The following is a 12,492-nucleotide window of genomic DNA, read 5'->3' as shown; positions in this document are numbered from 1 at the left end:
TACTTTCAAGATGACAATGGTGGCACTCATATTAGAAGTCAAACTGCCACTATTTTCACATATGACCACCTGGACATCATAAGTCTTTCAGTTAAAACCCCCTGTTGATATGGCCATTCATTCAGGAGAATGTGATAACAAGACTTTCAAGATGGCCACTATACGTCAATGAAATTTTCTGGTGAACCCCCATGACAATACACTGAATTACTTTTCATTCAGGTATATCAATAGCAAGATTTTTAAGTTTGTTGCTGTGATGGCCATACTAGAAATCAGATCAGACCCATTTATTTTAAAACCAACTAGACATTATAATTCTTTTAGTGAAAACCCATGTTGATATGACCAGCAATTCAGGGGGAGTAACAATACAATGTTTCTTAAAGCTGGCCACTGTGATAACCATATTGGATGTGTGAGTGGCACCGTTTTCATTTTAGACCAACTATACCATGGGGTAAATGTGGTTGTCAAGTTTCATGGTAATCCTCCGACAGTTCCAGATGAGGAGCAGTAACAAACTTATGCTAACAAACAGAGAGATGGCAAACAATAAATATAAAGACATTCCAAAAGCTCATCTGGTTTGTGACCAGTAGAGCTAACAATCCATTAGAGGAAAATGACAAACCCAAATGCACACATAGTGACACTTCAGGTCAAATTGTCTGATAGACTGCCTTCAGGACAATACCTTGAGCTGGGTCTAGGGTCTTCAGCACAGGCAGATACAATAGGCTGGATTTTTGTGAAGTCATGAGCTATTTTTTGTTGTATTCCTCACATTAATTTATTTGTTCGATGCAGGGTATGACCCTGTCTTTAGGGGGAATGCAACACGATTTTGACTGAGAATTCAAGTCACTATTCTTAATTTCCAATAGTGTGTCTGAATTTGTAACCCCACCTCGTGGTATTATCTCTACAACAATGCTCTATAATATGGTCAGTATTACAAAATAATGTTTACATGTGATTGGTCGAGAAATAAACACCAATTTTCGACTGAGCCGAATGTAGGTTCATTTCACAGTACCTGGATGTAAAATGTTTTACTATCCCTCAGAGGCCATAGCAACAAGGAAATAGTTTGAGCATTGATTTTTAAAAAGTTCAAAATATCAGAATAAAAACTGAAGTTAAAAATGAACATTACAACAAAAGGTTTTAAAATCTATGACAATAACAGCAATCATTACTGTCATCTAATGAACTATTTGCATAGCATGGTTATGATCCCATCAAGACGTTTCAGTTAACCTTAATATATATATATATATATATATATATATATATATATATATATATATATATATATATATATATATATATATATATATATATATATATATATATATATAATATATATGCACAACCCAACAGACACAGAGAAAGTCAGACAGGTAGATCGACATTTTACCAAAGCATCTGGCTCCTGGTTAAGGTCCAAGAAGGTGATAACAGTAAATGGCATTTTAACTCGAGGATCAAATTTCCATGGCTTGTCAATGATCCCTTCCACCCAGTAGCGGACGTAGCAATCGTATTTACCCTCAAACGAGGAAGGGAGTCCATGTGGCAACGTAAAATTAAATGGAAATATGTGTTGTCCCGCTGGAAGAACCAAGGTGTCATTTGTTTCTTGGGGAGCTGCAATAAACACAGGAGTTTCAAAATGGATTTTATGCTGTACTAATTGACAAGTATGATTACGTTTTTCATGAAACTGGAACAAAAATCAATAATTCATTTTCAAAAAAATCTGACAACTTATATTAATTGCAAGTTTGTACAGTGTCTGCCATGCGAAATGCACATTTTAGGAAATGTTCTGTTGCATAGCATCTCGTGGTAATATTTGCACCAATTTACGAGAAATAGCTTTGAAAACAGTTGCAAGATGGCTAGTGTGATCGCCTTTTTAAATGTCTAAGGAATACCATTCAGAGCCAACTCGACACCAGGATGCAAGTGCGAAGTTTCATATGAATTGTCAGTCTGGTTTGAGAAGAATGGTGATTATAAGATCTTCAATATGGACTCCATGGCGGCCATACTTAAAGTGACTTTATTTTCGTTTTCGATCAACTACATATTGTAAACGTTTTTTGATCGATCCATATTAAAAAGGTTATCCATTCAAACGAATTAACAATAGTTCAAGTATTCTAATATGAAGACCATACTGTTTGGCAGACTGATTCTATTTTCATTTAGAACCAAAGAGAACCTGCTATGAAAGTGCCTGCAAAATTTCAACACTCCCTCTCCGTCCCGAGATTTCCGAGGTGTGCTGATAACAAACCCTTGCTAACGGACTACAGACAAAGGGCCTTTCCAAGGCTTTTTCTGATCTCTGATTAATAGAGCCAAGAACCGGAAACATTGTCTTGCCTGTTAAAAGCAAAGGTTATGCAACATGACCTTGACTGAAAGCACTCCCTGGACGACTGTTAATATGCTTAACTATGCTTATATATGTATCTAAATATGTATTTGCATGATGTTTTCACATGAGATACGGTCGAGATACAACACAGATTTGTAGAAATGCCATTGTAGACATTTACGTTTTTGTATCACCAAATAACTTATATAAATGATTTCCTGCTCTCCTTAATGTGAGTGTCTGTGATTTTTAATGGAGTTTTAACAATTTTAGTCATATCACAACTACAGCGTGGCAGTTTATAGTGATGTCTAGCACTGGGTCATCTTGCCGCAGACATTTAGCGTGATGTCCCACCCATTCACATTATCCTGACCCCAGGTCAACCAGTCCTAACGCTAGCCCTCTTAATGCTGAGCGCTAAGCATGGCAGCTGCTAGTACCACTGTTATAAGTCTTTGGTATGATTCGATGCCGGGTTTGAATCCATGTCCTCCCGCATCCAAGGCGGACGCTGTTTTCCTAATACTATAGACTTCACGTGTAATTCGAAGAAGAAAAAAAGCTGTAAAAGGCTGCAGAAATTTTCCAAGTTAACTGGTAATAATCTCTGTCTGTTGTCTGTCTGTCTCTCTCTCTCTCAGTCACAGTATTTTGTGGTGGAAACACATGTCAAATTCAGTTCAAAGATTTTATGGTTATCATTTTTCACGACCTCTTAAGAACAATTACCAAAATATTTGTTGGGTGTTTTAACACTATTATTTCAGCACAAAGTATATATATATATATATATATATATATATATATATATATATATATATATATATATATATATATATATATATATATATATATATATATATATATATAGCAGAAGTCTATCGAGTTTTGAATCGTAGGAATTCACTTCCGGCTGATAACTATTTATTGAGATTTCAGACTAGCAGCTTCTCGTACAAGTAGTCAGTTTTAGAGTAATACCGTCGATGGTATTTAAAACAATCAAGAAAAATAAACACAACAAACGGAAACATTATGGGACAACAAGAGCGCGTCACAAACATTGTTACATATTATGGTTAGGATATCTACTCCTAAAGTGCAGTAATAAATAATGTAATTCTCGAAGGACTTAAGATTATTTCAATATATTGATCAAATTATATCCATCAATGAATTTTTGATCATTTGCCAATGCATTATTAACAATGAAATACTTTCCAGTAATGATCAAGTTCGGCTAATTAGTAAATTTGTAACTAGACCTACTTCCATGGTTCGCCATCGCAAATCCTCACCCCATTGTATATATGTTACACCCACTCCCCACCAATTCCTATCCTGGAATCATAACCCACGGTGATAATAATAATAATAATAATTTATTCTCGATGACTACTGAGTCCAATACCCAGCGCACCCAGGGTCCAGTCGTAATAAATGTACATAATTCATGTTATCGACAAAAATTTATTAAAATATTAAAATTCTGTTTAGTTGATGTTTTTTTTAACGAGTCCTGATCTGAAATATGCGAGCATGTCACTGTGACAGAAGGCTTGATACATCCTTGCTTCGTTAAAAACCTCCTTCAACAACAGTGTTTTTAGATTTTTTGCAATATCCTGATTTGTAAACCTTATTCGTGATAGTTCTACCTTCTTCCATAGATATATGATAATTATAACTTTCAAAATGAATCGCAGAGTTTAAAACAAGAGTCCCTAAAATGGACTGACGCTCTATGGGCCGAAAATATGATCCAGGAATTCAGGATAAGAGCATTTCTTCTTTGTAACTGCTGAGTGTTGCTACCAGCTCTGATATTCTAGAGAGACAGGATTTTCAAATTAACAAATGAGGCAGCCATATTGGATGTAAGATCGGCACCATTTTGATTTATGTCAAACTAGACACAATTAAAAGACTGTTGGTGAATACTCCATGCTGATATGACCATCAGTTTAGGAGAATTAGAAACAATATGTTCAATCATGTATTTTCCATATCTGATGTCAAACTGTCACAAATTTTATTTAGTACCAACTAGATATCATAAGAAGTCTACTGGTGAAAAGCCAATGCTGATATTATTTTCCATCTAGAAAGAGTACCTAAATTATTTTCAAAATCGCCGCATTGGCGGCCATATTTGATAGTATATCGGCACCGTTTTTTATTTAAGACCAGCTAGTCACCATAAGAAGGCTTCTCCGGTGTAACCCCATTTTGATAAGATTTTCCGTTCGGGAGGAGTACCAACAATAAAAAATTTGCTGCTGTGCTGGCCTTACTTGATATCAGATCGGCACCATTTTCACTTAGGACTAGTCCGATAAATCAGGCCCCAAACCTCTACTGACAATGATGAAAGGTTCGTGGATGGACCTCTCTTATTCGTTAAATCATGTCATTGGTATAGACTAACAAGATCCTTCACATGCATCAGTGAAGATACGAAAATTCAACCCGAGGGTCCGAATTTTGCGTCAGTTACGAGGCTTTGCCAAGTGTCTTCCGCAAAAGTTTGTTCCATGGCGTGGAATGTTCCAATTATGCACTGAAGAATAATGAAATATTCATTTCCTCACATTTCTGAATGAAAAATGAGGGTCGAAGTAAAAATAACGTATCATGAATAATGGTGTAACTTTCAAATAGCAGAACATAAAATGAAAATTTCCTAACCTGAAAATAGAGTGTAAGTGTTAGGTGTACACTGACAAATTCAATCAAACTTTAAATGACGTTTTAACATATTTTAACTTTAAAGCAACAGTGGTCTGAAACGGCTGTGGTATTCGGTACATTCGGTCCGAATTGTGTACTGTCGCTAACTTGCACAATGACACAAATGTGAACAGGGCAACAACAAAAGAAAAAGAAAATCTGCTCTCTTATCCATATGATTAGCTGATACAAACAACAACAACAACAAAATGAAATATTACACGATTCAGATTGATCTAGAACTGATCTGCTCCTCAGAAATAATAAAGAGAAAAATACTTTTACAAATTAACGTTTACAACTACGGCTTTTCCGATTTGCAATTGTAATAAATTAGGCGTACATGTATCTATAACAATCAGTGCGAAACGTTTCGATTCCGGGACACTTCAACTTCAACCACTGCTCGCTTTAGTAAGTAAATGTATTGCAATTAATGTTGATCGTGATAATTGTGAAACATATTCTAGAGATGACGGAAATCGGGAAATGTTTGCTCCGTTGAATGCACAATGCCCGCAGCAGGCGGTTAAAACAGTCCACGAGTCACGATAAAGGTCACGTGTGAGGTAGTATATAGCTATCATACTCTGATGTTCCACAATGGAAAACACGATCATGCACATAAAAGGAATGTGAGAACAAAGCGTCCGCAACAAATCAGTGTACATTTCAGACACCGATAACACAGCTCTTGACTAATGAGTACTGGAAGTGCGGACTATTTCCGGCTACAAACCTACGTTTGACAACTGGTAAATCCGCGTGGGATCACACAACCCTACCTTCTGTGGCCATTTCGAATTTCGTGGCTACAAACTGCTGTTCTATCAGATAACGCAGCCAATCAGATGCGACTTCGTTCGTTTGAGAGTTTGTGCTGAAAAAATCCAGAGACGTTCAAATCGAGCCATATGACACAGGCAACCGACTCTTTCAAATTAAATGAATGAGCGGAAGTGGAGTAGCAATAATATGATTTTCAAGATGGCCGCTGTGAGTGCCTATATACGATGTCCGAGCAGCAACGTTTTCATTAGGACAATTTAGGCATCGTAAGTCTTCTGGTGAAAATTCCAATGTCTATATGAAATTCCGAAAAGGGGAAGAAACAAAAAAAAGAACTAAAAAAGACTTTCTCCATGGCTACCGACAAGCCCAGCCCTAGGATGTGCGGGTCCCAAGGAGCAAGCGATGAGCGTTCAATGTCACCACATTAAAACAAAACGTATATCCAGCAGCGCGTGGCCCAAGGCGGTTGCCTGGTTCGCCTTGCCCTAGGGCCGGGCCTGGCTGCCGAGGCGGCTATAATAAACGTCTGATCGGCTCCATTTTCATTCACTACCAACTAATTAGCACCCAAAGTTCTTTAGTAAAAACCATATGCTGATGTCATCATCCATTCAGGAGAAGTATCGACAATATTTTCAGTATCTCCGCCATATTGGATGTCCAGTGGGGATCAGTTTTATTTAGACAAGTAGACATCATAGGAAACATTCTGGTGAAAAACCCATGTTAATATTATTTTCCGTTCAGCAGGAAAAGCGATAACAACATTTTCAAAATTGACGCCATTGCGTCAGTATTGGGCAGCTTTTTCAATTAGATCAACTAGACATAATAAGAAGTATGTTAGTGAAGCCCAAATATTGAAATGACCAACAGTGAGAATGAATTCAAGAAGGCCAATGTAAAGGCAATATTAGGTGTCTGAGCGGAACCTTTTTCATTTAGGACCAGCTACTTATTACAAGGCTGGCTTCTGTTTAAAACCATATATGAATAATACTTCCTGACCAGGGTGAATAGCAATAACTTGAATTTTAAGATGGCTGCGGTTGCGGCCATATTAGACGTCATATGGGGACCAATTTCATTTAGAACCAACAAGATATCATAAGAAATCTTTTAATGAAACTGCAATAACGGATCATTCGGGAGTTCAAAGATGGCAGCTGTGGCGGCCACATTGGGCGTCGGAACTGAACCATTTTCAATTAGGACCAACTAGACATAATAATAAATCTTTCAGTGAAAACACCGATAACACAGCTCTTGACTAATGAGTAGTGGAAGTGCGGACTATTTCCGGATACAAACCTACGTTTGACAACTGGTAAATCCGCGTTAGAATAGGTTGCGAAAACAGGATTTTGAAGATGGCAGCCACACTAGATGTCCGAGAAGCACCATTTTCATTTAGCTGGGGGTTCGAACTTGAAATGACAGTGTGTGAACAGTTTGAGAACAATCCTCCAATTGATGTAGGAGGAGTAACGATAACAAACTTGTGTCAGCGGACGAACAGAGATCGGACGACGTATGACAGTCAGCTGGCCATCCCAGAATCTCTTCTGGTCTATGATCAGTTGAGCTTACGAAAGAAACTTTACATGATTTCTAAAAAGGCGCTCAACAAAACTTGGCTAAATTTGAGAGCAAGCATAACATAATACAGGCCGAACAAGTTTTTAAATTAAGCTAATCCGTGCGCTTGTGTGTGTGTGTGTGTGTGTTTGTGTGAAAGAGAGAGAGAGATTATGTGAATTTACACGTGTAAGATCTCTGTATAACTGTCCTATGTATAATTAGGACCTGTAAGCCGAGGAATAACCTGTCCATTTGACCTTTCATAAGTGTAGTTATTAGGACTCAAACAACTAGAGGAACTGGTATGATGATGTGCATGCCTTGTATGGGTTAGATTTGAACGCGAGGATAGTGGACCAAGCTTGCCATGAATATAGCATGGACAGGACATCCCATACCTCTCCCAAACACAACAGCGGTTTGTTCGAAGTATTCCTCTGATGCACTATAGGTCCTCTTGCTATCTCCACTTCCTTCCTCCCAGTACACATGGGCTCTCCCACGAAAACGAATCCTCACCCCTAGAATAAAAAAAAATAAAAAAAATAAAAATATTGCATCTATCGCCATGATCCTGTGACTCTAAACTTTCAAGTTCGTTCGTTTACAGAACCATACCATTTATAGTACAAGCAAATAATAGGGCCATTTCTAATAATAATACTAATAATAAACACTCCGATTATTCTACAACTCCCATTTTACCTATTCACTATCTAATCTGGATCATTTCCGTTCATAGGTCTAAGTAAAAAAAAAGCGCGAAGTTAACTTTGGCTTGATCTTTTTCGGCACAGCAATACACAAATGTAATTTGGTGCCAAGGCAATTAGGGCAAAGTACCATACCCAAGGACGTACAAAGGTAGCCAACCCAAACAGATACATAGGTAGGCCCTCAAACTTTTGGTCACGAGTCTGACATAGCAACGCCCGAACCATCAAGGCTGTTGGCTCGATTAGTTTCATCGTATGGCAATCGAAATGTCGCATCGGGCCTACATTCCCTGGATTCATGGGGGTACGAAATTTGATGATTACCCACGGAAATGCAATTGCAGTATTTTTTTAAAACGCAACAATTTACTATCTGACCAGTCATTCTTAGATCAATCCCTTTAGAAGATATCCCAGACCACCCGTGAAATAGGTACAAATGCTATACACTGTCTTGATCAGCGACATTAAATAGTCACGAAAATCTTGGAATAATTAATAATGCGAGTTGTTTGAAATTTGTGATATTCATGAGCTGCGAGATATTCCGAGAGGGAGAAACGTACAGTTACTAGTCGCAAATAAAAGTAAGTTCAGGTAACAACACAAAATGTAGCACAGGGCAGATGAACAAATCGAAGACATTGTCACTGGCACAGCTTGTCTTTTCACGCCACACTCGTGTCAGAAATCTATTAGTTCACATACATCTGTAAGCCATCAAACATGTGTTATTTTGCATGATCTTCCCTCGTTTAAGAAAATTTTAGCGAACTCGGCTACAAGACTTGTTTCCTCCTTTCATCATGTGTCCTACTTTAAAAACTAATATACTCTCGATATTCGCCATTTCTAGTATTTTGAAGATTAACACGAATGCAAGCATTTCACTCCATGGGAATACAGATGCAAATATCCATAATCTAGCTCTTTAGTTTGTCTATGATCTTTTTATTATCAATAATTCATAATCATAACATGCATCTATTTTTTATACAATTGATTACTGAAAATACCTTAACTTTGGTTCAAAACATCTCTCTCTCTCTCTCTCTGCCATACGTATGCGTGAGAGCAGGATGAGTATGTTTGATGGCTTACTGTTGAGAGAGGATTATTTATGACTTTAAAAATTGCAGGCAAAGCACATTCTAACGTAAAGGGTGGTTTACTTTCGTGTTGACAGATTTTGGAGTATACTATTTTCCGATGACCCTTGTAATGATAGTTGGCTTTGACTTTCATCTTTGGGACAATCAGTCTTTTTCTATCTTTCGTGTTCCATTGGCAGTGCCACCTTTTCGCCAATTTTAGTAGTTTTGTTTAAATCAGGTTTTACTTTTGAAAATTAATGAATAGGACATCAAGCAAAATTGATCGTGAATTAATTTTGTTTTTACAAAAAAAACTTTTACAATACAGGTGGAAGAGAACTACATTTACTCACCCCCTGTTCGTTCTTGATGATTGTCTGCTAAAAGGAATCTAACACCTTTATTTATTGAAAGCAATGTAAACAATTTTTTTTCTTCTAAAAATACTTTAGGTACCAAATATCAATTAATTTCGAGGAAAAGTACATATACATGTGACATTTAATTAATGTCCAACAAACTTTATAAGAATGCAATCAAATGATGTTACATCATACTCGCATATCCAACAGAGTCTTAAAGTTTTTATCAGTAAATCTTGATCGCGAAATTGAAAATCGTATATATATCGTCCACTGTAATAGTATCATTTTAAAGGATTAAAATGTGTATATACGTGGGACAGGCATATAGTTGGCCTCTAATAGTTAGCTGAATGACACTTTTCACTTTCTTAACGCAAAAGACATACCTCACACAAAAGAGAACAATTTCCATTCCTTTACGCCCACTTCAACCCGTACCGTACGTACATACATATGTTGTCATACTTGTCCATTATATATATATATATATATATATATATATATATATATATATATATATATATATATATATATATATATATATATATATATATAATGAAATAAAGATCTGGTAATATGAACTAGACCTACAATTCTTCGTAATGAAATGAAAAATTAAAAGAAAAACATTAACCACTTGCGAAACGTATGAAAAAAATTAAAGTCAAGGTAAGTAAAAGACTAGCTTGATTGACATGAAACAGGTATGTTTGAGTGAAATTATCTAATTTACCCTCGTGCCTGTTAAAATCCCAACATTTCAGACTGCCACATCTCAGAACAGATTAGAGCATAATTTTGCAGCTCAAGAACATAATGGTATATCAGGTAAGCATATAAAGATGAACTAAACGAACATACTTATGTCGATAGACTCTCAGCTGTATTTGAGTGCAAAAATCTGTAAAGTGCAAGCATATATTGAGAGCAAAGGGTGAAGAATGCCAGGAACATTCATTTGAGTCAGACTTCGACTGAGAAGAATAATCTCTCTCTCTCTCTCTCTCTCAGCATATAGTCCACTTGACACTTCGAATGTTTGTACGAAATATTTCTTTCTGTAAAGAGCAACGCGCTGAAATCTAATTTCGGATCTAAATTTAACGATAGTATATTGGGTTTCGCGAAAGGGTTGGTTGTGTGTGAAAATTCAGTAAGCTGGAGTGTTATTATTATTATTATTACTACTACTGAGAGCTAATGAATTTGCCCATAAATGCATAGGGGAGCTAAGTATTTAAAAATTTATATTTTTTCCTGACCTTTCCCCTGCCAAAACTTGTAATGATCCCTTCCACTAGGTTTTACATGTTCCTGGGAACTGGGCCGCGGACAGGATTCGTAGGCGCTCTGAAAAATCTCTAGTAGGCCCCTATGAATTACAAATTGTGACGGCGGTAGGCCGCTGACTGTTGTGAGCCCTAGTTGTCCTTTTGCTGTCTGCGGCCCTGCCTGGGGCATATTAAATTATAAAAATCGACAAAGTCTTGTTCATGTTACTATACTGTCTTTAAGAAGAGTTGCACACGAACCCTTACATGTGAAATGATATTATTAACGCTGGGATAACTACACTGAAAGAATACCAATCACACTTATTACGGTACTTTAAATTACCTCTCATCTTCATGCCTGCATTTAGCACGATGACTAATTTCCCCTGCACACACTGTCCGGCTAGATAGACCAGCTGGTGTGGTTCCAAGATGATTTCCAGTCGCTCCAACTTAGGCATTGTCCGTTAGTGTTAGATCACGAAGCCAACAGTATAGACAGCTGAGAATTTACCGTATTATTACATGTATATCCATGTAGCCTTAAATATACAAAGTGTAATGTACCACGTTACATCATTGTTCAGTTGGTTACTAAGTTTGAGCTCAAGCTTCATACATCATGGCACACAGCAGTCAAGAAGCAAATCAAATAGACTATTCAAGAGCCAATTAGGTCACCAGGCCGACTTCGCTCTACGTGTCGAATCGATTTTGTGGTACAGTGGGGGACTAACAGTACCAGTGCACAACAGCGCGGGATGCCTGAGCCAGAACCGAAAGAAGTGCAACAAAAACAAGTAGAATATTTTTAAAATACAAAGGAGGAAGGATGTCTGTTTTGTGGCAGGGATGTAAGGACACGCATACATGTTGGGATTGGTCTGAGATGCCATACTGACACAGCAAAATAAATACTGAGCAGCCTGTTGAAACGACAAATGTGTATGAGTTATTTCTCTATTCTCTATCCTGTCAACAACAAGGAAAGGAACATGCTACAAGGGCAATGCTTTGTTGGAGAAATAAGGAACGTTCTTATTTCCCATAAAATTAAATACTTTGATTTTCCTCACAGAATCATGGACATAAAAGCAATGCTTTAAGGGGTTTTTGTTTTCAAATTTCAAGTTCCAGCCAGTGGAGCTGAAAAAGAATTCGGTTTTGATCTTCTCGTTCAAGCAACTAAACATTAATTTGTCGAAAAAGATACAAATCAGATATAAATGTTGGATTTATTGCTGAAAGAGTTTCTGTCAGTTATGAATTAAGTGTTGAGCCAAAAGGCGGAGTTATATTCTTACGTCTTCAGAGATGAAGAAACAGACCTGAGCCTAATGAACATTTATTGATGCTATGCTAACATATGACGTAAGAAATTAAAGACTGATACATATTTATGTAAATGTGTGATATGCGCACGAACATAGACCAAAATTCAGTAAAACAACATTCTCTTCAAAGAATACTTGAGTAGAATTTCATGCGGTAGCCAATTATGATTCAGAACTTTATTTTATAGACGAGTTGTCCAGTGGTAAGAAT

The 12,492-nt window shown here is 37.0% G+C and overlaps 1 protein-coding gene across 1 annotated transcript in view; it reads right to left on the bottom strand.

Moving 5' to 3' along the window:
* Window positions 1–12,212, bottom strand: part of LOC149800912 (arrestin domain-containing protein 17-like) — a 30,016-nt gene extending 17,804 nt beyond the window's left edge. The window contains exons 1-3 of the mRNA XM_089954972.1: window positions 11,291–12,212; window positions 7,897–8,019; window positions 1,424–1,653 (exon numbers count right to left, since the gene is read on the bottom strand). Of these exons, the coding sequence (XP_089811098.1) occupies window positions 1,424–1,653; window positions 7,897–8,019; window positions 11,291–11,408 (471 nt within the window). The 5' untranslated portion in view covers window positions 11,409–12,212. The remainder of the gene's footprint in view (window positions 1–1,423; window positions 1,654–7,896; window positions 8,020–11,290) is intronic.
* Between the last annotated feature and the right edge of the window lie 280 nt (window positions 12,213–12,492).

This window comes from Sinohyriopsis cumingii, chromosome 4 (genome assembly GCF_028554795.1).
Source record: "Sinohyriopsis cumingii isolate HCF-2022 chromosome 4, ASM2855479v2, whole genome shotgun sequence".
Taxonomy (NCBI): Eukaryota; Metazoa; Mollusca; class Bivalvia; order Unionida; family Unionidae; genus Sinohyriopsis; species Sinohyriopsis cumingii.
The sequence above is the reverse complement of the archived record's forward strand: the minus strand, read 5'-3'. Positions and strand labels throughout refer to the sequence as shown.